Genomic DNA, 22814 nt, shown 5'->3' on the forward strand with positions numbered 1-22814 from the left:
ATTTAGGTCATTGTTCCAATAGGGGCACTAGATCAGAACATGCTTATAGTGTCGTTCTAGACACAACATATTGTGATGTTCAATTCTGAGGTACTAAGTAGTAATAGCAACATTAAACATAGCACTTGTAGTTGTAGTGGTGATATTTTCATCCAGGATGTTTTGAATGTCTCTCGTGTGTCTGAAGGCTTATACTTTTCCAAGCCAAAGAGTAAAAGCTCTTAGCAACTTCAATCCAAAGTGTTTTGGTATTGAGCCTCAAGAGCCCATAACTTCTGACCCTAAGTGCAGATAAAGAAAAAGCAAGAGGAATAAAGGTAAGGAGGCATGCAGAGATAACATTTAGTCTATATGTTGCAGGCAGTTGTACCCGTGGCCCAATGCGGTGGTCAGTGACTCGTGTAGAATGTTGATCTCACTCCACTATTTCAAGCCTCTTCTAACACAGTGCAACCCAAGAAGATTAGCATTCATAGGAGCCTCATATATAGACCTGCTCTCTAACCCTTCTTTTATTACATTCCCTTTTTTATTGTAGTTGTATGCCGTCCCTGCTCTTGTTATTTTGCGCTGTTTAATTACTTGAACTATTTTTACTGCAGTACAGTTTTGATTGCCTTGAAATGTGACTTGACTCCTGGGTGCACGTCATGGTCAGGTCATCATAAATGAGATGCAGTTGTTAATTAACCTATCGAATGAGGTGAGAGAAGAGATGCAGGGACAAGCTAGGAGCCACTAAGACCTTCCTTCACACAAAAGGAACGAATAGATAGATGGAGGGATTAAATAAAGGAGATACATTCTTATGACTGGGGTTTCAACATCCCTCCTTGAAGGCAAAGAAAGACACTTAGATATGAGGGAATCAGGGCAGGACATTACAGACCCTCGGGGCAAAATGGTCATAAAATGCTTGTGAAAAAATTACACTTTGTATAAAAGCACTCCTACAAAAGAGGACAGAAATCTGCAAAGTCTTCACCAGCAAAGTAATTTCTCTGGCATTGAAAGGAAGGCTTGTCTCCTTTTAAGCAACCCACATACAAATTAAAGCAGAAAATGTCTAAAGAAAAAAAGAAATATATAGTGAGAGAGTTTAATTTCCTTTCCAGAAAGAGATTAATAGATGATAAGAGGGCAGCAGGGATATTTTCCCATCATTCAAACAGAAGGGTGCTGGGTAGAAGTAAAAAGAGAGGAGGCAGAAAGAAACCCAACAGAAGAAAATGAGGTGGAGGTGAAGAAGGTGAAATAGGTGATGGATGAAGGAATGACTCAACCAAATTTCAAAAAAGCATATTTTCTCACTTACCTCTAGTGGTATCTAACTGTGTTGATGGTTTCAGTTTGATCTCCTAAGGCTTTGAGATAAGTGGCTGTGCAATTTCTGCCACCATAGCTATACAATGGAGACATTTATGGTGCATTTGTGGTTCTCACAACATTGAACATTATGTTTAAACAAGACCAAGAGTGCAGCTATGCCATTCTTAAAAAGAGATTTTACTGAAAAGCTTTTTAACAAACAAAATGGTGGCAGAAATGTCAGTGACAGACGTTTCAAAACCTGAGCAAATAAAACCAAACCGCCATCTGCTGGATACCACTAGAGGTAAGTGACAAAATATGTATTGGTGACATCCATACACTAGATAGTTTCCACATGTACACTAAATTACATGAAAGACATTGTGCTAATGTTACAGGTGTGTGACCATTGTGAGTCTATATAAAGTCAACATTACAGCTACGCAATGTATCATCATGTGAATCAAACTGAGTTTACATGAATCATCAGTGTCAAAGCTTTTTCTTTTGGAGTTCCTCTCACTGATGACTGAAATCACCACTGTCAGCTCAGCTGTGATATATTATATGTTACTTTCTGCTTAAAAGCCTATTAAAGTTGTGCAAAGTTAGTTTGGGCAACTAAGTCTACTAAAATTAGGGAAAGATTAGTATTATTGATGTGTATTATTTGATACTAATCATAAAAGTAGTCTTTTCATAAAATGATATGCAGTACAAAGTTGCTACGTATGCAATGTTCCAGGAAAACAACTAGCAGATGTTGGGCCCCATAAAGATAAGATGTATTGTTGTTTAGATGTGGTCTTCCTTGGTATGTGAAAGGTTATCTCTGAGAGGTCTTGGTATGTGAAAGGTCATTCTGAGAGGTCTCTTTTCCTGATCCCTAGATGGGGAACAGAAGATTACAGACTTGTGTGTTATAGTAGGACCCTATGTATGTCTAAAGGTATAAAAGACGAGCTTGAACAGTGTTCGAGGCAGCAGTACTGATTTGGCTACGGGTGCTGTCCAGGTTAAGATGCGCATGCCTGTTGATCCTGATCTTTGATGCAAATAAAGAATATTATGTGAAAAGTCAGTATCAGCGGAGTTTCCTTCCATCATCGAATCATTGCCTACATCTGGGGAATGAAGAAGAAATTAACAACATTATAAAACATCACACTACGTCCCCTTGGCATCTGAGAGACAACAGTCATTATTTGCACGACCAGGAATCTTAAACACATGTTGTTTTCAGTGTTTGAAGAGATGACCAATACTGTTGTTCTGGTGAGGACACTCATACAGCTACATATGTCTAAATCCCGGGTCTCAAGTATAAGTCTACACAAAGCCTCTACATGTGTCTAGCAGATGTGTCTACACTGTCTATATCATTCCATAATATTGTTGGTTTGGTGAGATCTTGCAGTTTTGGCTTGATCCCGTAAGGAACTGCTTCACTGGGGATACCAGGGATAGCAGCCTTGGTGTATTGAGGTATATGACTGTGTGCTTGTGTGTGTGGTTAGATAGTGTGTATGTGTGTATATGTGTGTAAGAGAGAGAGAGAGAGAGATGAGGTGGATACAGTATTAGGGGGTAATTCCAGCTTTCGAGAGCATAAATCCCCTCTTATCTCAGCATCATCACCACAGGCCTCTACCACACTGCCACCTTCTGCTCCTCTACTTGCTCATTCTGAGTCCTCTGTCTCACACTCATCCCCCCTTCTCTCCATCCTACCCCAGCAGTTTTTGGGGGGGCAACGCGAGGGAGCCGTCATCTCTTGTTGCCAGCATGTTTTCCCATTGTACGCGTGCACGGTCTGTCCATTTCCATTTATTCCCCAATAAATCCAAGTAGCTGGTCACTGACTGGAACACTGCTTTCTGCTGTTTCCCATGTTGCACAGATAACAGTCACACACACCCACACAGTCCGTCACTGTTATGCACTCATTCTTCCTCAGTAAGTCACACAGACAATCAATGGTGCAACCCCAAAAACCAGTGGCCCAAGACATAAGTACAATTGATCCTTCAGTGCAGGGGGGCAGGTTGTGCATGTGTCCCACTCTTACCCGGTATTGTTTTCAATTGCGAGCTTTAAGCCAATGGTGCTATTTTAGAAAATTCTAGTGTTATTGGAGTTGTTTTTGGTGTCAGATTGTTTGTGAGTGTCTTTTATTGACACTTTTGGCCAGTTATAGGTTTGTAGAATCTTATTTAAGTAGTATGTGTCTGTCAGTGGATGTCTTTCGTGTGTCACATGGTCTATATCATGTGTCAGAAGCTGGTCCAGCTCTGGCAGAGGTGCTGTTGGTTTTGGAGTGAATATTTATGTTTGTCCCCACTCTCTGAACACAGGCATCCAAGTAGACTGAGCTTAAAGTACATCCAATGGTTCTGCAAGGTAGACACCCCTTTGAATTGTTTCCATTACATCAAACGAGTTTCAAAAAGAGGGAGAGAATGGGTGCAAAAGGGAGAGAGACAAAAGGGATGACAAAGGCAGAGAGCGAGATAGATGTAATCTGCCTCCAATCGACTGGCTGCACCTCTGACCACTCTTGGGATCCCACTATCATTTGTTTCCATCTGTCTGCCTTCTTTCATTCCCCTTTAATACCTTTACTCCTTATTTTTCTCTTTTAATTCCCATTCAATTAAGGCTGGCTGTATTGGCTGGCCGCTGCTTAATTGCTCAGGGGCCCTCCTTAGAGATCACCGGACCTTAACGAGATGACGCGGTTGACCTCACAGTGTAGTGTGTAAATTTGTGCATCTATATCAGTATTTCATTGCCTGTGTGTATATTTACATGTGCTGTTGTGAATATTGTATATTTTAAAAGACTCTTGCCTATATAAGTTCTGTCTGTTTGATAGCATCAATTATTATCACAAATATTGTATTCCTGCATACTTTATATTGCTTTTATTATTATTATTCCGCCCATTTTGTTGCCAGAGTGCTCATCTTTTAGCATTTGCCAAATCATATGCATAAAATCATGAATATATGCGGCTCATGGCAACCTCTGGAAATGTACTAACAACCAGTTCTAACACCCTAGCAATGACTAACCACCAACTAGCTACCACATAAGAAGCACTTTCAACACCTTACTTAGCATCCATCTGCCACAATGTGTCGACATATAGCAAAATGGTAGCATTTTGAAATGGAAAGTGTCTGCAACCAGCTAGCAAGCATTATTCCAAATGACATATCATCCTAAAATGTTTTTGTTTGTGATTATTTGCAGCAATGTAGCATTTATATCTCAGCATCTACATTTCGGTGTCTTGAGTACTGCTGCACTCTTTCTGTCCTCTATGTCGATTTGCTCATCTGGATGAATACTTTGTGTGTTTCCTTATGTCTGTGGTCATGTGTTTGTTTGTGTGTATGTGTTTTCAGCCCTGTTAGATTGATTAATTGACTGAACACACCATGTCCCCATCAGGCCTTTGGGCTTTGGCTTGGACTTTATCTGAGCGGTCTGTCTGTTGACTAGACAATTACCAGACTAGTCCATCGATTCCTCTGAGGTGTGTTGCAAGTCTGATTGATCCTGCACACACATTTACACTCTTACTTTTCTGCTACTTCCAGCTTTTATGTTCATGCATATTCATGGGGTGTGTTGACAAAAAAAAGTGCAGGAACTGGGGAAAGTGTGAGTCACATCGCCCTGCCAACACATCATAAACCACCATTTAGGCTTTTGATTGGCTAAATTGGCTCATCCTCAACTCTTAAATTTTTATTGATGGTTGATTATGTTGTTCTGATGGACCTTAGTGACAATAAAAGAAGTTGTCAAAGTTTCTTCTAAAAACAACCCTTCACATGATTTGAAGGGGCTATACACACATTACATACACACAAACATATCCATACACACACACGTACATTCATCTTCAACCAATTAATGCGGTAGGAAGAATCATAGCCGAAGAATGTGACTTCAGCAAGTCAACTGTGCCTGAATTCCTTCTTTGTCTCGCTTCCTCCTCTCTTAATTTTTTAACGCATGCAATGCTTCTCTCTCTCTCTCTCTCTCTCTCTCTCTCTCTCTCTCTCTCTCTCTCTCTCTCTCTCTGTCTCTCTCTCCCACTCAGAACAAATGCCAAAAGTGTAACAAATTTCCGTGGCAATTACATTGCGAGGCCGCGGAGGGAGAGGCGAGCGAAGCAGAACAACTTGAAATGGCTTTATAGAAAGGACTCCCAGGCCCTTTAATTACACCACTATTGATTGCTGTGTGCAGGTTTCCCTCATTCACTTACTGCTTTTTTCCTTCTCAACTCTGCATTTAATACCCTGCAGAGGACGGCGCTGAGATGCTCCTGAATTCACACGCTACAGTTATATATATCAGCTCTTTTCATTAGGTGGCACAATGGTTTAAATGGATGAGTCCATGGGTGATAAAAATCAGCTTTCTTTATTTCAAGATGTGATTAATTTCATGTGGCAACAAGTGGTCTTTGATAGTTGCTGAAATATGAGTAATACGGTGTAAGTGGCGGTGGTAAAATGTAGAAAGATTTTATTGCAGAAAAGAAAACATACTGGTATGAGCAATAGTTCAAAACTATGCATAAAGCCAAATAAAAAATGATTACGTTTTTCTTTTGTTATGCCCTTAGCAACTTTATGATTTTGTGATTCAGTGTCGGTTGTTTCGGAAGGCAACATGAAATGATCTATTTTGTAGTTGTAGTAAGGGAAATGGGGAAAAGTTGATTTATTTTTTTTCAGGGTCAGCCATGTGTGATGTTCCTTGGAGCAGACAGAGGTTAAGTATCTTGTTTAAGGGCCCTTTTCAGAGACTGAAAGGCTGTGTAGGGGGAGGACCTTTGTCCCTGAAAGTCCTAACCACTCTGCCACCCTGCTGCTTAAAATCATGAAATCTATCAGGAGAAAATGGCACAAAACACACTGGACAACATAGCACTGGGTCATGATATATATATATATATATATGTGTGTGTGTGTGTGTGTATATATAGCAGTTAGAAAATCACACTATCTCTCCAGAAAAACCTACTGAGAGGGGCTAAATATTCCTGCGTTCACATTTAATTTAGCTTGTGTAAATCAGACACATACTGCAGAGTCCCTTTAAATATTTTCATCAACTCTCTTGAAACTTAACTCAGAGTCAACCCTTACCTGTAGAAGCCGTCCTATCTGTAAACCCATTCATCATGAAGGGGAATTACTCTATGACAAATCTCTCTCGCCGCTCTCTCTGTGTGTGTGTACGTCTGCAGATTGAATACACAAATGGGCCACATGTTCCATCCCTGCTCTTTAGCCAAAGTCATTTGTGCCAATGTCAAAAAGTGATAAATGGGTTATGTGGTGCCTATGAGAGAAAGCAGTGATTTTTTATAATGTATTATACAGGAGTGAGAGGGCGAGGAGAGAGGCAGGGAGGGATGGAGGACGGGAGCGGGGCTGGGAAAGCGGGCTGTCATGCTGTAGTGCTGTGCTGTAGGCAGGGGACCTCTGTCACACACAGTTTGAGCCCCTGCTTCACATCTTTACTGGCACCTCGACTGTATTTCCCTCAGATATCTAGCCATCAGCCCCCTTAGAGCTCACAGTCGTCCAGCAAGGCAGCAGAGCTGGCAGACACAATATCCAGTGACTGCTCTGTCAAATACAAGGCGTATGGTACTGTGTGTGTGTGTGTGTGTGGGGGGGTGTTTAAGTGTGGTCTTGTTTTGCTATCTTTGTGAGAGCCAGTTTTCACTCTAGACTTTCAAGGATGTTGTTTCTATTTGAGGTCATTTGGTTGGTAGAGGGTTGATCTAAGAATAGGATGAGAACATAGTTATGTTTTCTCACCAAAACACATTGTGTTGAATGCATTTCCTTCATCATCAAACATTTTTCAGAATTTTTTAGAAACCTCAGCCAATGACCACCACCAAACGTCGATCAGTAGAACAGCGTGAATCTGTCAAACAGGTTGCATGCACTACGCAATTTAGATTACTGTGTATGCGTCACTGCATACTCATGCACATACATGTACATCCTTGAAAAGCACCAAATACAAAACAAATGGAGACCCGCTCAACAACACATTGCTCCATAGTACCACTCGTGGTCAAAAAATGTTTTTGGTTTGAAATTGGAAATTTAGCTTCAAACATTACCTTGGAAACTTTGACCCTCTTTCAGGGAAAATGCCATTATAATAAATCCATTTCAAATCAATATTCCAAGTAGGAAACTATGGCAAGGTTTCTTGAATCTTTTTTAGAAAACAGTATAAGAATTGAATATTTCTGCTGTCTCTTCTACTGAGTTGGAGACATTCCCGGATGCATCCCATTGAAAAGCTTCGGGCTATGGTTGAGTAAAGAGCTGTGCACTGCTCTTTATTAGCCATGTGGATATTAACCCACGTTAAGAAACACCATCCAAACCAATCAATTAGCCCTCATTCTTTAAGTCTTTTCTCATGTGAAAGTGAAAACAATTGAGGTAAAGCATAAATCTTTCTTCATTTCGTTCTGGTGTGTCAAGCTGGCTGTGGTCCAAAACTGGGCTAGTGCATTTAACGGCAAACCAGTTGTGGAAATGTGAAGTTCAAAATATCAATAAGTGTTTTTTAGCTCTCTCCTATCCTCATATCGCTCTGATTATGGAATTTCAGTTTTATTCTGCAGTGATGTATAGTCTTGCCATATATTGTGCACAAGGGCGGATATTTCATTTCAATGTTGGGGGGGAAGCAATTCCTGAAGGGGACACTAAAGGTGTCAAGGTGCCAGAAGTACTGCTGTAACACAGAGGAAACCCTAAATACTACTGTACATACTAGACACACGACATGTGTGATGATAACACCTATTCAATAGCCTGATAACAGTCAAATCAGCTGATATACGCCTACTTTAGGTTCAGTTTTCCACAAAAAGATCTCTAATGTTTTGCTTTCAATGTGTAAATGCCCAGAACGCTACGGCTACGAGCAGGCCGACTGCACAGTCTCACTGTTAGTCAGCAAGCTAGCTTGCACATTCTTTCAAAAGGCTTTGATTTAAAATCTTATAGTTATGTTTACAAAGATATATTGAGGAGGGCAACTTGTGTTTTTCCAATGAAAGGGCCACGACCCCCCTGCACTGTCTGAAGACACCCATTTTGGAATTAAAGAAATGTAAAAACTGAGACAAAGCATGCACACATAGTACTTACGAAGAGTGGTTTCCTTTTGGAAATGAGCATTTGCATGCATGCGTGTGTGTGATTAGAGCTCTCATTCAACTCTCATCCACTTGACCTAATCCAATTATTCCATGAGAGAGAGACAGAGGGAACAAATAATGTGTGAGAGAGTGTGTGTCTGTGCTTCTACTTATTATTTTGCGGTGTCCCCTAATCTAGTTTGTATCAATCAATCTTCAGATGTCAACATAGAGTAGTGATGATTCAAATCAATACATTCATATTCATCTACTGTGCGGTTAGAAAATGTGTTTTGTAGGAAACGTAATGCCTCCCAGATTATTATTACAAGGAAACATTTATATCGAACCTGTGTGCAAAATGTTTTTTGTCAACAAAGTCAATCCACTGCTATGCCCTACTTCTGACTTCTGTGCAGTAAAAGAATGTCTGTCTTTCTGGAAAGATATTTTGTAGGAGATAGGGTTGAGACTTGATCACTAAAAACAAAGGCTTTGGGTCAAATTGGCGGGTCGAGTGGATAAATAAGTCAATGCTGCCAAAAACTTATCAGTTGATTGGCTGGAGGCTGGTTTTATTTTGTCCACCCTGCATCTGAAGAGTATGTTTTTAACTTGAGCAATCTTCCCTGCTTTCACTTTATTTTTTTTCCCAGTCTGGCACGCTTAAGTTCATATAGTAATATTTGACAGAGCCTGTGAGCCGTGTTGTTTCTCATTTACGCCCCCTCTCTGGACGATTACTGAACCTGTATCATCACGCGAGACAAATTCAGATTCAGCATCATTCAGCAACTCACATAACAACATCAAAGTCGTGTTTGAAATCACATTTTTTTTCCCACTGTAGCTCATCTTAAAATTTGTCTTTTCTTTTCTCTAGAACGAAAGAAGATTACTCTGACTGTTGGAAACCAGCTGTCCTACAAGAAAATCTACAATGTTGTGGGATATCTGAAAGGAAGGAGGAACCCAGGTTTGTACAAATGCTTGGGAGTTTTGCCTTTAATCAAAAACTGTTCCAGATACTGTCCCAGTATCTCAGTATTTGACAGATGAAAATAAGAGTGTGCCCTGCATTTCTTCAGCTAGTTATTTTATGTCTAGTGTTTAGTCTAGTTTTTGTCCACAAAAGCTATAAGCTTGTATATTATTCTTATAGTGTACATCATCAGAAAACTCTTGTTCTTTTATTTCCTGACATGAATCATGTTCATTCAACTTAGTTCCACTTCATATTTTCCCCCTGGTCATCCAGAAAATTGAAATACATTTTATTGTAGTTTTAATTATGGTCATTTTTGATTTGTTTTCATGGTGAGAAAAAGGTTTGACAAAAAATATATTTTGTCATTGTTTTAGCTGCCAAAACTTACATTGCTCTAAACAAACTTGTGTCTCTGAAGGAGAAAAACCCCCAATCCACTTACAGTCTATGGGTGTTGTGCTCACACCCTGTGTCTTTACATATTTAAGTATAATGGACTTTTATTAATTTAATTAAGTAAAAATGTATCCTTGATCAATAATCCTGTGTCCAATATTCTAATAATTCATACTTAATCAGCCCTGACATTACCAATTTAAAATTAAATGTACTGCTTCAAACATTTGGTGGTGCAGTTACATTTAACTCTTGTTAATAACAATATGGAGAGAAAGGTTTTTTTTTTTAAACTTAAAAATGATGGCAAGTGAAAACATGCAAGATACTAAGAATAATACGAAGGTCATTAAATAATATGAATACATTACTTATTAAATGGACTATGCAAATGCATATTCTAGTACATTAAATATGTATAATAAAACAAGACACTACACAACCAAGAAAACAGGTTCTGAGCTCATATTAGCATGTTAATGACTTCAGACAAGGCTACCCAGTTTACCTAATAAGAAAAACTCAATAAGACAGCGTGTGTGTGTGTGTGTGTGTGTGTGTGTGTGAACGTTAAGTGTTTGTGTGTGGTGACTGAGAAGCTTGTGGCTCAATGCTAAGACAGCATTCTATGATCTGCTCTGACTAGGGCTGAAACACGAGTGGATTTATTGATCAGTAACAATATTGATAGTGGATCATTCATTAACTTAGTTTTTTTGTCCTACCATGAGATGTTTTCATGGTATTTTCTCTATTTCCTGATATTTTACAGATCAGTAAAGTATTAATCAGTTACTGGATTTGAATTAAACCAAGAAAATAAGCAGCACTTTAAATAATTGTAGGCTGCAGTTGATCTATGAAGAATTGTTTTTTTTCTGGTCACTTCGGCAAGGCATCTTTATTTATATAGCACATTTCAAACACAACTCAAAGTGCTTTACATAGGCAATTGAAGAAAAGCATTAGAATACATTCAAAAGCAATAAAAGCCAGAATAAAATCAATTAAGATAGGATGAAATGAAATAAAGTACAGTTATAGTTCAGTAATAAATTATAAAGTTTCTTTTCCTTTCTTTGTTGGTCTCCTCCCTTGTCCCAGTCCTGTGTCAGCTCAGGTCATTTCCAAATATATTATGTCCTTTTAATGTTCAAATGGCAGCCCGGCCCCCTTCTGCTCAGCTGTTTCTGCCCTCTTTTTTAATTGTCATTCGACAGAGGAGACCCTTTATCTTGTCCTTGCCTCGCCCCCCACAGCCGTCCTCCTCTCCCACCCTCCCCTCTCCTCGTAGCAACGCACTGCTACTGTACCTGTCCTGCCCAGTCACTGGTGGAAAATTACCTTGCTGATTTACAGTGTGATATTAGGCCACCTTAATGGGCCACTAAAGCAGATAATATGGGCCACAAATCTCTGGAAGGAGCGATACTTTAACTGGTTGTTGGCGTTTGGTCATATGTCTGTTCTGTGCTCGTTTGTCTCGACCCTAAACAGAATGAATATTCATGCACATTTGCAAAAGGTTTTGTGTCCACGACAATATTTAGGGCCATTTTGCATGAATCTGTACTGCTATGTGCAAACAATGCTTAAACAAAATGCTGTTTGCTCATGTGGAGGGACAAACTGCAACATGGAAGCAGCACTGTAGTTTCACCCAGAGCAGCCCAACACAACTAGCACACTAATACAGTCTCTGGCAGGTTTCTCAATACACTCATTTAAATAACGCACAGTAGAATATGTTCATAAATGTGAGTTTGCACACAGGCAGTTGGGCAAAACAGAGTCAGAAACTTTTTCATTGCAACAAAAAATGTAGGAAATGGTTGGAAACGAATTGGTTGGAAATTGAAGGCATATTCAAGGTTATTTGAATTACGTTGCTATCTTTCTTCCATTTCATTGGTGGGTGCTGGCCTCCCTTCCCAATGTATTTGTTCCACCCTTTGCAAACCAGAGGGGTGTTTCATCAATTTGAAAAAACCTCAGATTTTTCAGCCCATTTGACTATTATCAGGTTATTGAATAGCCATTACCATCACACATGTCGCCCCAAATATATGGGCTAGTAGGGCCGAATATAATAGTCTGTATCCTGTGAGAAACCAGGTATCAACGTTGACCTATTTTAAATTTTAAGTTAGATAATGTTTTGTACGTGGCTTACTTACTTTGCAATAAACTTTATTAGAGTGTGACCATTCAGACTAAATTAAACTCGCAAACATAAACACATAACAAAAACAAGCAATCTTGACATGGATTTCTTCGATTTTGTTTCAAAGTGTGACCCAGATATATACTGAGACATTTTACAGTTGAAAAATCAACTTGTTAGTGCTCTCCAGTGGACACATTATGTGATGCTGACATTGTCTCTAAATTACCTCAAAACTCAGAGTGGCATTTCTGTACTGCAGTTTCCTGTTGAGGCGCTGGTAGGCAGACTTTGTTACCTTCAGACAGAGCCAGACTTGCTGTATGCTAAGCTAAACTAATCCACTACTGGGCATCGATTGGTAGTTACTTTAAAGACATCTGAGTGGAAAGAAATTCTCCACCATCGACTACACTAAACCTTAGTTGTGCCTGCTGAACCGTTACTGATTTGTCCTGGCCTAAGGGCAACGAGAACACGACTTCATGTATTTGATTGTTTTTTTGTTTTTTAGAAATAAGTGTTTCTTATAAATGCTTCATTTAACCTTTAGTGTATTCACCCCTTCTGATAAACACACCCATGGAAAAACATACCATTAAATTAAAAAAATAAAGCAAATTGCACTTTCACGTATGACTGATTTGAAGCAGTTAACAGTAATGGTTGATTTACTCTGGAAGCCGCTCTCAGTGCAATAACGTGTTGTCAGATTCTCAGGCTAAGCTAGCAGGCTTCCTTAAGCACCTCTTTTCTCAAACAAAGTCATCAGCGATCTGTGCCGGAGTGATGGGGTTTGCTCTGTTCTTCTCTTCGCCTGCAGGAAGCTGCTTTGTGCATCGATACTCAACACTCTGCCTTTGTAGAAAATATAAGGCATACAAAGAAGCCTGGAGCATTCATGTTTGTGTGTGTGTGTGTGTGTGTGTGTGTGAATGTGGCTGAGTGTCTTTCCTTAGGAAGCCATACTTAGACACTGTCCTTGAATACTATTTTGTGATACTTTTACTGAGCTATAGTATTATACATTTCCATTTTATAAATCTCTATTCACATCTCATTGGAGGTCATTGCATGAAGACCAATGAGATGTGAAGTTGCTCTATATATACAGTATATACAGTATATATATATATATATATATATATATAGAGAGAGAGAGAGAGAGAGAGAGAGCAACTGCACGAAGCAGAAACCTTACATGTCTGCTTTTCAGTGTCTGGAATTCGGATTAATTTTAATACAAAAGAAAAAGATGAAAACCACGTCACCTGTTCAAACTAGATCAAATAAAAGGGAAATGTTCAAGTCTCACTGTAGAATTGAAGAATTGACGGTATATAATAGAAACAACTCCCTCTATGATCTATGTGTCCCTGGAGTTAAATGCAAGAAGGTAAAACTGATTCATAGATGTCAATAGACGAAGGGATGAGCTCTAAAAAGCAGTAAGGAAGGCAAACACCACTAACAGGCCTAATCTGTGTTAGCATCTCTGCATCAGGTAACCCTAACCCTGCTGTAGGTTCACCAACTTCTTTTTAGATATAGAAAATCAATCTTATAAAAGATTTGTTCCCCTGATAATAACAAGAAAACATTTATTTCCTCAAAGTTTAAGGATTTCTGAGTTTTTAAGTCCTTAAATTCTAAAAATGAATGCAATTAAATAATTCAGAATAACCATATGGTTAGCACATATGCACATATTATCCCATGTGCCTTTCCATCATAACATGAGTACATCATGAGCATATACACCTTGCACTTCGAATTGAATTCACATTGAAAATCAGCATTTGTTTGTAATCCGCTATTGTTACTGAAGGACAATGAAGCCTAAAAGGACGATAGAGAAATTCTGCTGTGAAAAGGCTGCCTTCCTCCCTTTTCAGTAGCTCCTGTTTCCCAACATCACCAGTTTCTTTTGTTGGTGAAGATAATCTGTTCAATCAGTGATAGTGAAAACAGGTGTGACCCAGAAGATGCTCTAAGCAGGAAGTGACTGGACACTGCCATGTTGTGGGAATATGGGTAAAACTCTCAAATCTTAATGCAATGTTTTGTTCCTTGTTGTGTATTTTTTTAAAGTGTTGTATCGATCTAAATCACCCTATGGTAACCTGAGCAGGTGGCAGCTCAATTTTCTGTTAGACTGTAGGTTTTATTTGTTGGGTTTTTGTTTTTTATTTGCAATTCAGGTTTGCCTCTACTTGTGTTAATAAATTCCTACAGATCACTGCAAAGTTTTCCAATGCCACACAACTTGTTTTGCTCTCTGCATGGGACAACAGCAATACATCTGCTTTGACAAGAACTTTCATATTGGCCCTCATGACTGCTCAGCAATACAACCACAGTTTGTTTTTTGATTTGATAAATGTGAACATAAGTAACCTATACATGAATATAGAATACAAACGGTACAGTAGCAATATTCACCCACAACAAAGAAATAAATGCATGCAAATGAAGCTTCACTTTTTTTCTTCTTTTTTTCTTTGTCTTCAGATCGCTATGTGCTGGTCGGCAGTCGCCATGATAGCGACCAGGGAGGCGGGGCTTCAGCCATCATGAATCAGCTCATCGCGGCGCTGACAGAGCAGACCAAACAAGGATGGGTGCCAGACCGCACCACTGTGTTTTGCTCGTGGGGAGGCTCCGCCCTGGGGAACATCGGGTCCTATGAGTGGGGAAAGGTCAGCAGGCACAAGACCATCTGCTTTATTAAATGTCAGTTTAGGGCTAAAAAGGTTGTGGCTTCTGGAATCATTGTGACTGAGGCCGATGTAAAAACACAATAAATAAAAGTAGGCGCTGGCAACATATATACCATAATACAGTACATACTGTAAGGAGCATCCGACATATGCTACTGCTAGGGCTTGTTAGCAGTTAGCCAGCTAAGTTGGGTTCTTGCCGCAGCTTGTACTGACGTGAATACTGGCTAGATTTAATTCGACTGAACCTTGTGTATAAATTTTCAAATGGCCACAATTAACAATTACAAGAAGAAAGAAGAGAGCCAAGCAAAACTAAATTACATTGCACGCAACAGCGTGAGACAAAGAACGACTGCCAAGGACAATGATGTAATCCTAAGAACTGGAAAGGACACTTTTTGTGGACTCGAGATAATTATAATAATGATAATGTAACAGTGTGATAGTGTGATGACAACAATTATACAATTATGAATATCATTGGGAGTAATGGTGATAACCTGTGTGTGTGTGTGTGTGTTTTCCCTTCAGGATAACAGTGTTGTCCTGAGGAGCAGTGCAGTGGCCTACGTCAGTCTGAACTCTCCAGTTCGGGGGACAGAGACTCTCAGAGCTACAGCTTCTCCAACACTGCTGCAACTCACTTCAGATATACAAAGAGTAAGTATCACTGCTGCTGCTAGCTCTACCATCACTGCCACTACCACTACTACTGCTAACAGCAACGCAGATACAGTACAGTGTAACTACTACTGCTACTATCAATAGTACTAATACTGCTGCCAACCTTTCTGGTGCTGCACATGTAGCATACCTTAGATATCACGGGTAACCTGCAGTATTACTATTAGTGCAATTCACGATAACTAGCAATAGCCTGACCTTAGATAAAGGTTAACTGGCAATATTAGCACAACTAGCACTATGCCAGGTCAACAATAAACAATGCACTCAAAGTTGACTGTGAAATTGAAGATTGTGTCACCATTCGTCAACTTCTGTACTCCTAAGAAACCTTACATGTCTGCTTTTCAGAGTCTGGAATTCTGATTAATTTTAACACAAAAGAAAAAGATGAAAACCACGTCATCTTTTCAAACTAGATCAAATAAAAGGGAAATGTTCGAGTCTCACTGAGCCAAGAATTGACGGTATATAACAGAAACAACTCCCTCTATGATCTAATGTGTCCCTGGAGTTAAATGCAAGAAGGTAAAACTGATTCATAGATGTCAATAGACGAAGGGATGAGCTCTAAAAAGCAGTAAGGAAGGCAAACACCACTAACAGGCCTAATCTGTGTTAGCATCTCTGCATCAGGTATTGTTATAATATTCAGTACCAAAGCAACATCGTTTTGCTTTATGATAAGTACAGTATGCAGTAATATATCTCAGAACTGAAAAGTGTTATTGTTACAACAAGATGTTTTTCACATTATAACAAGATATTTTCACATTCACATACAAACTTATCTCATTATAACACGTGGCACGTTTCACATTGCAACATGATAACTCATTCGTGTTTGAATGAGGAAACAGCAGGCGGAGAAATGTGGCTCATTTACACGATTTGATTAAGATCTGCTTCATTCTTGGGTTGAGACACGGTGAGATTCTGCTGTTATAGAGCACGGTGGACGATATTGTGTGTAAGGATTTTAAAATGCTTGAATGAGTCTGACCCGTAACGTCATTTCTCCTCTATCAGTTGGAGGTCCAGGGAAGTTATACAAGATGTTATCAGTCACGATTTAACATGAAACATTTCACGTTATAACAAGATGAATAGTATATTGTTGTAATGTGGTACGATATGTCATAATAACATGACAACATCTTGTTATAACATTAAACTTTTCGCGTTATTACGTGATACTGATCCGTTGTTCTTTTTCTGGCGTGGCAGCAGTACATAATACATCATATTAACCCGTGTATTACTGTTTTGTTACTGTTTCTGTTGGAACAGTTAGCTCATTACAGTCAGTGCTTCCCCCATAAAAACAGCTTTTTTACTTACCCATACCATTCTTATTTTGCCTGTCAGTGTTCCTAATTTTGCTCCACTTTAATCTCCTCAGCTCCTTGTTCTCCTCGCAATCCCTTTGAGCTCTGCTTTCATTCATGTCTCTACACATTCTTGCTCTCTAGAACAGACTGACACGATACTTAACACAATAATGAGAGAAACGTAATCACAAGAAATAGGGAGACTTCGACTTTTCTTTAAAGTATGCCACCTGTTCTGTGAGAGGGGGAGGATGACACTCTCAATGTGATCTAAATAAAACTAACTTCACTCTCACCCCATCCCACACTTCACATTCACGCACAACCTGCAATGGCCATTCTGCTGATTAAGTATAGCAGTTCTATGATTCAGCCTCCCAAACTGTCTCTTAATTCCAACCTGGGGGTGTTTTGCAGATATGTTCAACCCTCGCAGATATCTTCTTCCCAACTTTCACTATCTCTTTAAACTCTGAAAACTTTTGCCTTTTGAAAAAACAACACACCTCATCGTCACTCTCTCTCATTTCCTTCCTCTGCCTCCTCCTCCCTTCTTTTGTTCTTCCCCTTCTCCCTTAAGCACTACATCCCTCTCTTTACATCCCTCTCTCCCCACCTTGCTCCCTCTCCTTTTATCACTTCTTAATCTCCTCTTTCATCAGCAGCAAGCGCTGCATCTCCCCACCCTCTCATTTTCCTCATTAAAATCTCTCTCTCACTTCTTCTCTGCCTCCTGTCTTTGTCTCCTCGGGTTACGCTATACAGTATTTTTATTTGTGTCTTTAGGTTAGTCATCCATCCGCAGGTAAGGTTCACATTGCTGCCAGGCACCCAGGCAGGTACAAGAGGTCATGAGTGGACAGATAGCACAGCATTGTCTCCTTATTCCCCTGCTCTACCATAAACTAACTAATTAGTAGGAATGGTACAGTCTACCTGTGACATTAAGCTGCAATGAAGCTACAGACAGTCTGCCAAAGCCATATAAAGAGAGCAAGAAAAAAAGGAGACAGAGAGAAAGTAACTTTTGATGTTCTTTAATGAAATACCTTCCACAGAAAAAGGAAAAAACCTGTGCATATATACTTAGTTTCTGCTCTGCTTATTCTATCTAATTCATTCATTCTGTCAGCCTCCGTGTTAAGCTTTTCATGCTTGTAGCAACAGCTCCAATGCTGTCTTCTTTAAGGAATATGGTTTACATAAACCTCAAGCTCAGACGTCATTTTCTTACCGGTCATAAAGACCCAGGGGATTAGCGCTGCTGTAAATACTGCTGTAGGACAGAGGAAACTAATGTGAGCCTGTATGCAGCCTGTTTCAATCTGATTGGCTTTCTCCTGCCCGAGGACAATTTCTCACTAAACTTGGCACTTTTTCAATTCGAATTCTGCTACCAAGAGCATAATTGCCTATATATTGCTCTATATGGCCACTTCGATTGATGGTGCGTCAACCCCACCTATACCTGCTGCTGGCTTTGCTCCTGAAAAGCTGACGTTTTGGAGATACAACAATTCAGTCACAAGGGGATTACTTAATTGCTAAATGTGCTCACATTGGCTTGGGTGGCCCGTGTCCACTCAGAAATCTGATGACACACAAGGCCTGTGATGTTCTAGGCCTGAGTCAGACGCTTCATACATCACCTGCTCATCCTTTTCATCTGTCTGTTTTAGCTGCACTACCAAAAGGTGCATGGAACCAGAAGATGGCTCATAAATTGCAGAAACAACATTGTACATTACTATAACGAGCAATTGAATGATGTATATAATTGTTTGTGTTAAACAGAAACATTTTTATAAATGTAAAAAGCTCTTAAAGTTAGACCATGTAGCGTTTTGGTTTACCCTCCCGTCTCGTCTCGCCTCGTTGTACCTAACTGTCCATTTGGTGGCAGCTGTATCTCTGGCACACTCTATCGCTCTATTCATCATCTCAAGAGTCTCAGAGCTGCCCCAGGTACACTCCCCACCTCCCAATATTTAGAAACAGGCCTAAGCATGTCGTTAATCATGTTTGCGCAATGGCTGTAATACTTCCTACTTATCTTTCTTTGCTGGGACCTGTCTTCCAAATCGAGACGCTGCTGCACTAGTAATAGTTTTGGAATGGGTGCTTGGGAACCAATTATAATACAACTTGATACTCCTTTTGTAGGGGATTTACACCGTGAGTGGGGACAACAGGGAGGGGTAGATGGACGGAAAGAAGGCAAGTGGAAGAGAAACAAGGGAAGCTTTGGTGGCTAGAAGAATACAACACAAATGGAGAAGAGCTTGTGCTTTAATTGGGTATTGTTCCAGAGATGTATGTGTGTCTAGTCTCCCGTCGGAGTGTGGGTGGCTTGTAGCAGGTACCTCCATTTGAAAACAAATGGTCATCAGTGGACAGTGCATTGTTAGACTGAAAAAAGACCCGAGTGGCAAATCCTTCATCTGCCGTCTCTCCAAGACATGGTCATGAATCTGTGCAGACGTGTCCACAAGTCCATGTTTCTTTGTCTGTCTGTGTTTGTGTGTGTGTGTGTGTGTGTGTGAGAGGGAGAGAGAGTGTGTAGATATACATGTTTGTGGGTGCATTATACAAGTTTAGTGGGCTACTGTGGTGTTATTTAATCCCCTCTGAGCTCTGTGTGGGGACCTCTGTTGTTTATAGTTCATACTATTGTGTGTCCCATACCCAGCAGGCCTAAAGTCATTGATACATGACTCCATATGTTGTTCATATGGAGCTCACAAGATAAATAATTATGTATGTTATTTTTGTGGAAATGTGCTAATTTAGTGAGATGTTGCTTTATATTATAGACGACGTACATTTCTAATTATTCTGTTATTTAACTACTGCCCGTTAAAAACCTGCCAGTTCAGAACAGGCCAATCGTTTGGCCTCCATGTATTGCTGTTTGCAATAAAACACTTTGGTTAATGTTCGTGAAAGGTTGTGGTTTTGGTTCAATATGGAAGCTCTCCTGAAGCTCGTAGTCTTTTTTGTTCTGTTCTGTTTCTGGAGGCTTATATAACTTAATTAGTGATGCTGTGAGTGTTGAAACATTAAAACATTTGACAGCAACATCTCTGCCTAGGTCACTAGACACTGGGAATAGTTTTCTACCATTTCACTGGAAGGTCGAGAAACAAAATAAACTAGAATTAAAGATTCATGTCCCTAAAAGTGTATTCTTCCACTATTTACATCCCGCAGTGTTTTTGTTTTGTTTTCATTGATCAAGTTGGTAAATACTGCTACTTACGACATGGTATTCACTTCACAGCTGACCAGGACGTACTGGATTGTGGGGCATTGAGATCTCTCAGGGATAGATTTCTGTGATTTTTTTTGTTGCTTCATTTAGATGAGACTTTGACATGGGACAGGCCTTGTTGACATGTTGGGACAGTTGATGGAGGCAGCCCCTTAAAGGCCCTGAGGACTTATTTTCTCACTCAGCTTATGCGTAACAGGGTCCTAAAGGAACAGGTATTCATTTTCAGGGACTTTAAATAATCAAATGTAAACCATGACCAATAATTATGACTCTTTGGCCAAGCTGCTACTTTCTGTTGACCCATGTAGTCATCATCAAACCTGCTTATATGATGTCACTGTCAGTTTGTGTCCCTGTTGTCGTCTTGACATAGGCTTTAATAGGTCTGCAGCATGTATTGGTAGATGTATAGTATACCAACCCATTCACAGTCAAGCTGATTGATGTGATTAGAGAGATTTTCCAGCCACCAACAGTTGAATGAACACACATACTGTAAGTAGATACTGGTGGTGGAAGATATATTGATGAAACACAATCAAGAGCTGAATTCGTTACCAATACAAAAGTGTCTCACCACAGTCCATCCCCATAGTGACAAATTTCACCCTTGGTACACATTCTAATATCTTAGTATTTTCTCAACTCCGTTACAGCTTTATATTACAGTAAACGCCTGTATCTTGGGCTTTCTGTCTGACTCAATCACCTCTGTGCTTCACTCTGTCTTTCCCACACCCACCTGTCTCTGCCATACTGACGTTAATAGAGTCCAGCAGGCTGATAGTATTTTGATGCAGAATCCTTTCAGGAATAAACAGGCGTAGTTGTAATCCTTTCAGGGGAGTCAAGGCTGATTAGAGCAGGAGCGCTGTCTTTTTTTTTTTTTCTTCAATGTCTGGTTCAGACTGAGAAACAGGACAACTTTGGGGCATTTTAAAATATAGAGTGTAGAATTCTCTCAACATTGCCAACAACTTTGAGTAGGTCCATATATGTACTGCACTGACAATGCTCGCTTCCCGTGCAACGCGTTGAAATCAACATCAAAATATTCAACCAGGTTTTGAAATCTACAACTCACTTGCTTTGTGTTATTCATGGTTCATCAGTCAACAACTTGTTTCATATTTCTTGGAAGGTTTCATCAGTGAGTTTGCTTGGTTCTTATGCAGGTTGAGTCGCCATCACACAAAATCCATATTCACTTCAAATTTTTTGACACTTTCATGTCCAATAAATTCGATACCACAATGGAAAATATCATGAAAATGCCACTGTGTCCAAAAACGCACTATGAAGATCATTAAAAATTCTACTTACAGAAATAATTACAGGTTAATTATCACTGATTAAGCGTAGGAAAAAAAGGTAACTTTTTATGATTTCCATCACCTACTCATGAGACAAACGTTTTTACACGTACATACTAGTCTGGTCTGAATACTCAAACCTCTTATCAATATCACATAAAGATTATTACACCCAAAGAATAACCATGCATAATTTAAATCGTCCACACAGTGTATCTCAAATGCCATAGATCGCTGCCTGTTTCCAATATGTTGGATTTTCAACACAATTTGTATTCACTGTGACAAATCGCCCCCTTGTAGTCGCTCTTAGAGTATGCGCTGACTGGAAAAATAACGGCTGATATTTTAATTGAATTATGACACCATGACAGGCTTTCAAACATGAAGAAGGGATGACAATATGCTGGCTTCAGAATCACACTGTAAACGGTAAATATGAACATCATCCACATTAGGGAATATGCAAGGAAGTCTCATTTATGTGTTTAATTTATATGTTTTCCCACATAAAACCCGTGGAAAAGAAGCTCACAGTAAATCACCAGAATGACTCTCTGACTTTATGGCCGCGCAGCCATCCAAGATGGTTCGACAGCACACTTGGCATAATGTTTGAAATAGTACGCTGCCTGCAATATGTTTGAATTACCATAGTTCTCGTATTGTCAGGGAAGGCATTGTGAGACTAAGGCAGGCCCCATGAATATGCATAATCATGAAGGGGAAGCTGTTTGGCCTCAGAAGGTATTTATGTGACTGTCAGCGAGGCCTTTCCATCACAGTGTCATATCACTACGACAGTACATGAGTAGAGGAAAGCACATGAAAATGTGTGTCAGGTGAAGAATGAGCACTGTCATTACTTGTGGCTGTGATATTCGTCAGGTGCTGGGGTGTTATGCATTCCTCCAACTGTAGTTTGTAGCTTGCCTGGTCTGCAGAGGCCATGTAAGACTTACTATTTGTAATAGGCAGAGGCAGGTGCAGTCACATTGCCAGAGCCTTTTTGAGATTAACTTCTACCTAATAGATGGCCCCTAAATGAATTAAAGACAGATTACAGCCTAATTTCTGTATAACCTATGGCCCTGGAATATACAAAATTGTCCTTAGCTAGGATTAATCAATGCCTATTTTGTAAGTGCACTGTTTCTCTGCAGGCAGTCTTCTGCAAGGTTGACTTTTAACCCACTCAGCAATCATTTGATCAATTGCTAGAGAGAAAAGAACAGAAGATTTCATAACCGTGAGTGGGAAAAGGCATAATATACTGTACATTTTACAATAAATTATACAGTCTGCATTTTTGATATGTCTCAGTATGAAAAGGACTTGTATGAATAATAAAATGAATGATGTGCATTCTGTTCCATTCCATTTAGCTGCTTCAGTGTCAGGGTCCTGGTATTGTGCGTGCTGGCTA

General features: G+C 39.7%; 1 protein-coding gene across 1 annotated transcript in view; it reads left to right on the forward strand.

The window, feature by feature from the left end:
- The window catches only part of LOC139288060 (inactive N-acetylated-alpha-linked acidic dipeptidase-like protein 2), a 395466-nt gene that overhangs the window by 269379 nt on the left and 103273 nt on the right, over positions 1-22814 (forward strand). Inside the window, 3 exon segments of the mRNA XM_070909308.1 lie at positions 9399-9491; positions 14575-14762; positions 15318-15446. Of these exon segments, the coding sequence (XP_070765409.1) occupies positions 9399-9491; positions 14575-14762; positions 15318-15446 (410 nt within the window).

The sequence above is a fragment of the Enoplosus armatus genome, chromosome 7 (genome assembly GCF_043641665.1).
Source record: "Enoplosus armatus isolate fEnoArm2 chromosome 7, fEnoArm2.hap1, whole genome shotgun sequence".
In the NCBI taxonomy this organism is placed as follows: domain Eukaryota; kingdom Metazoa; phylum Chordata; class Actinopteri; order Centrarchiformes; family Enoplosidae; genus Enoplosus; species Enoplosus armatus.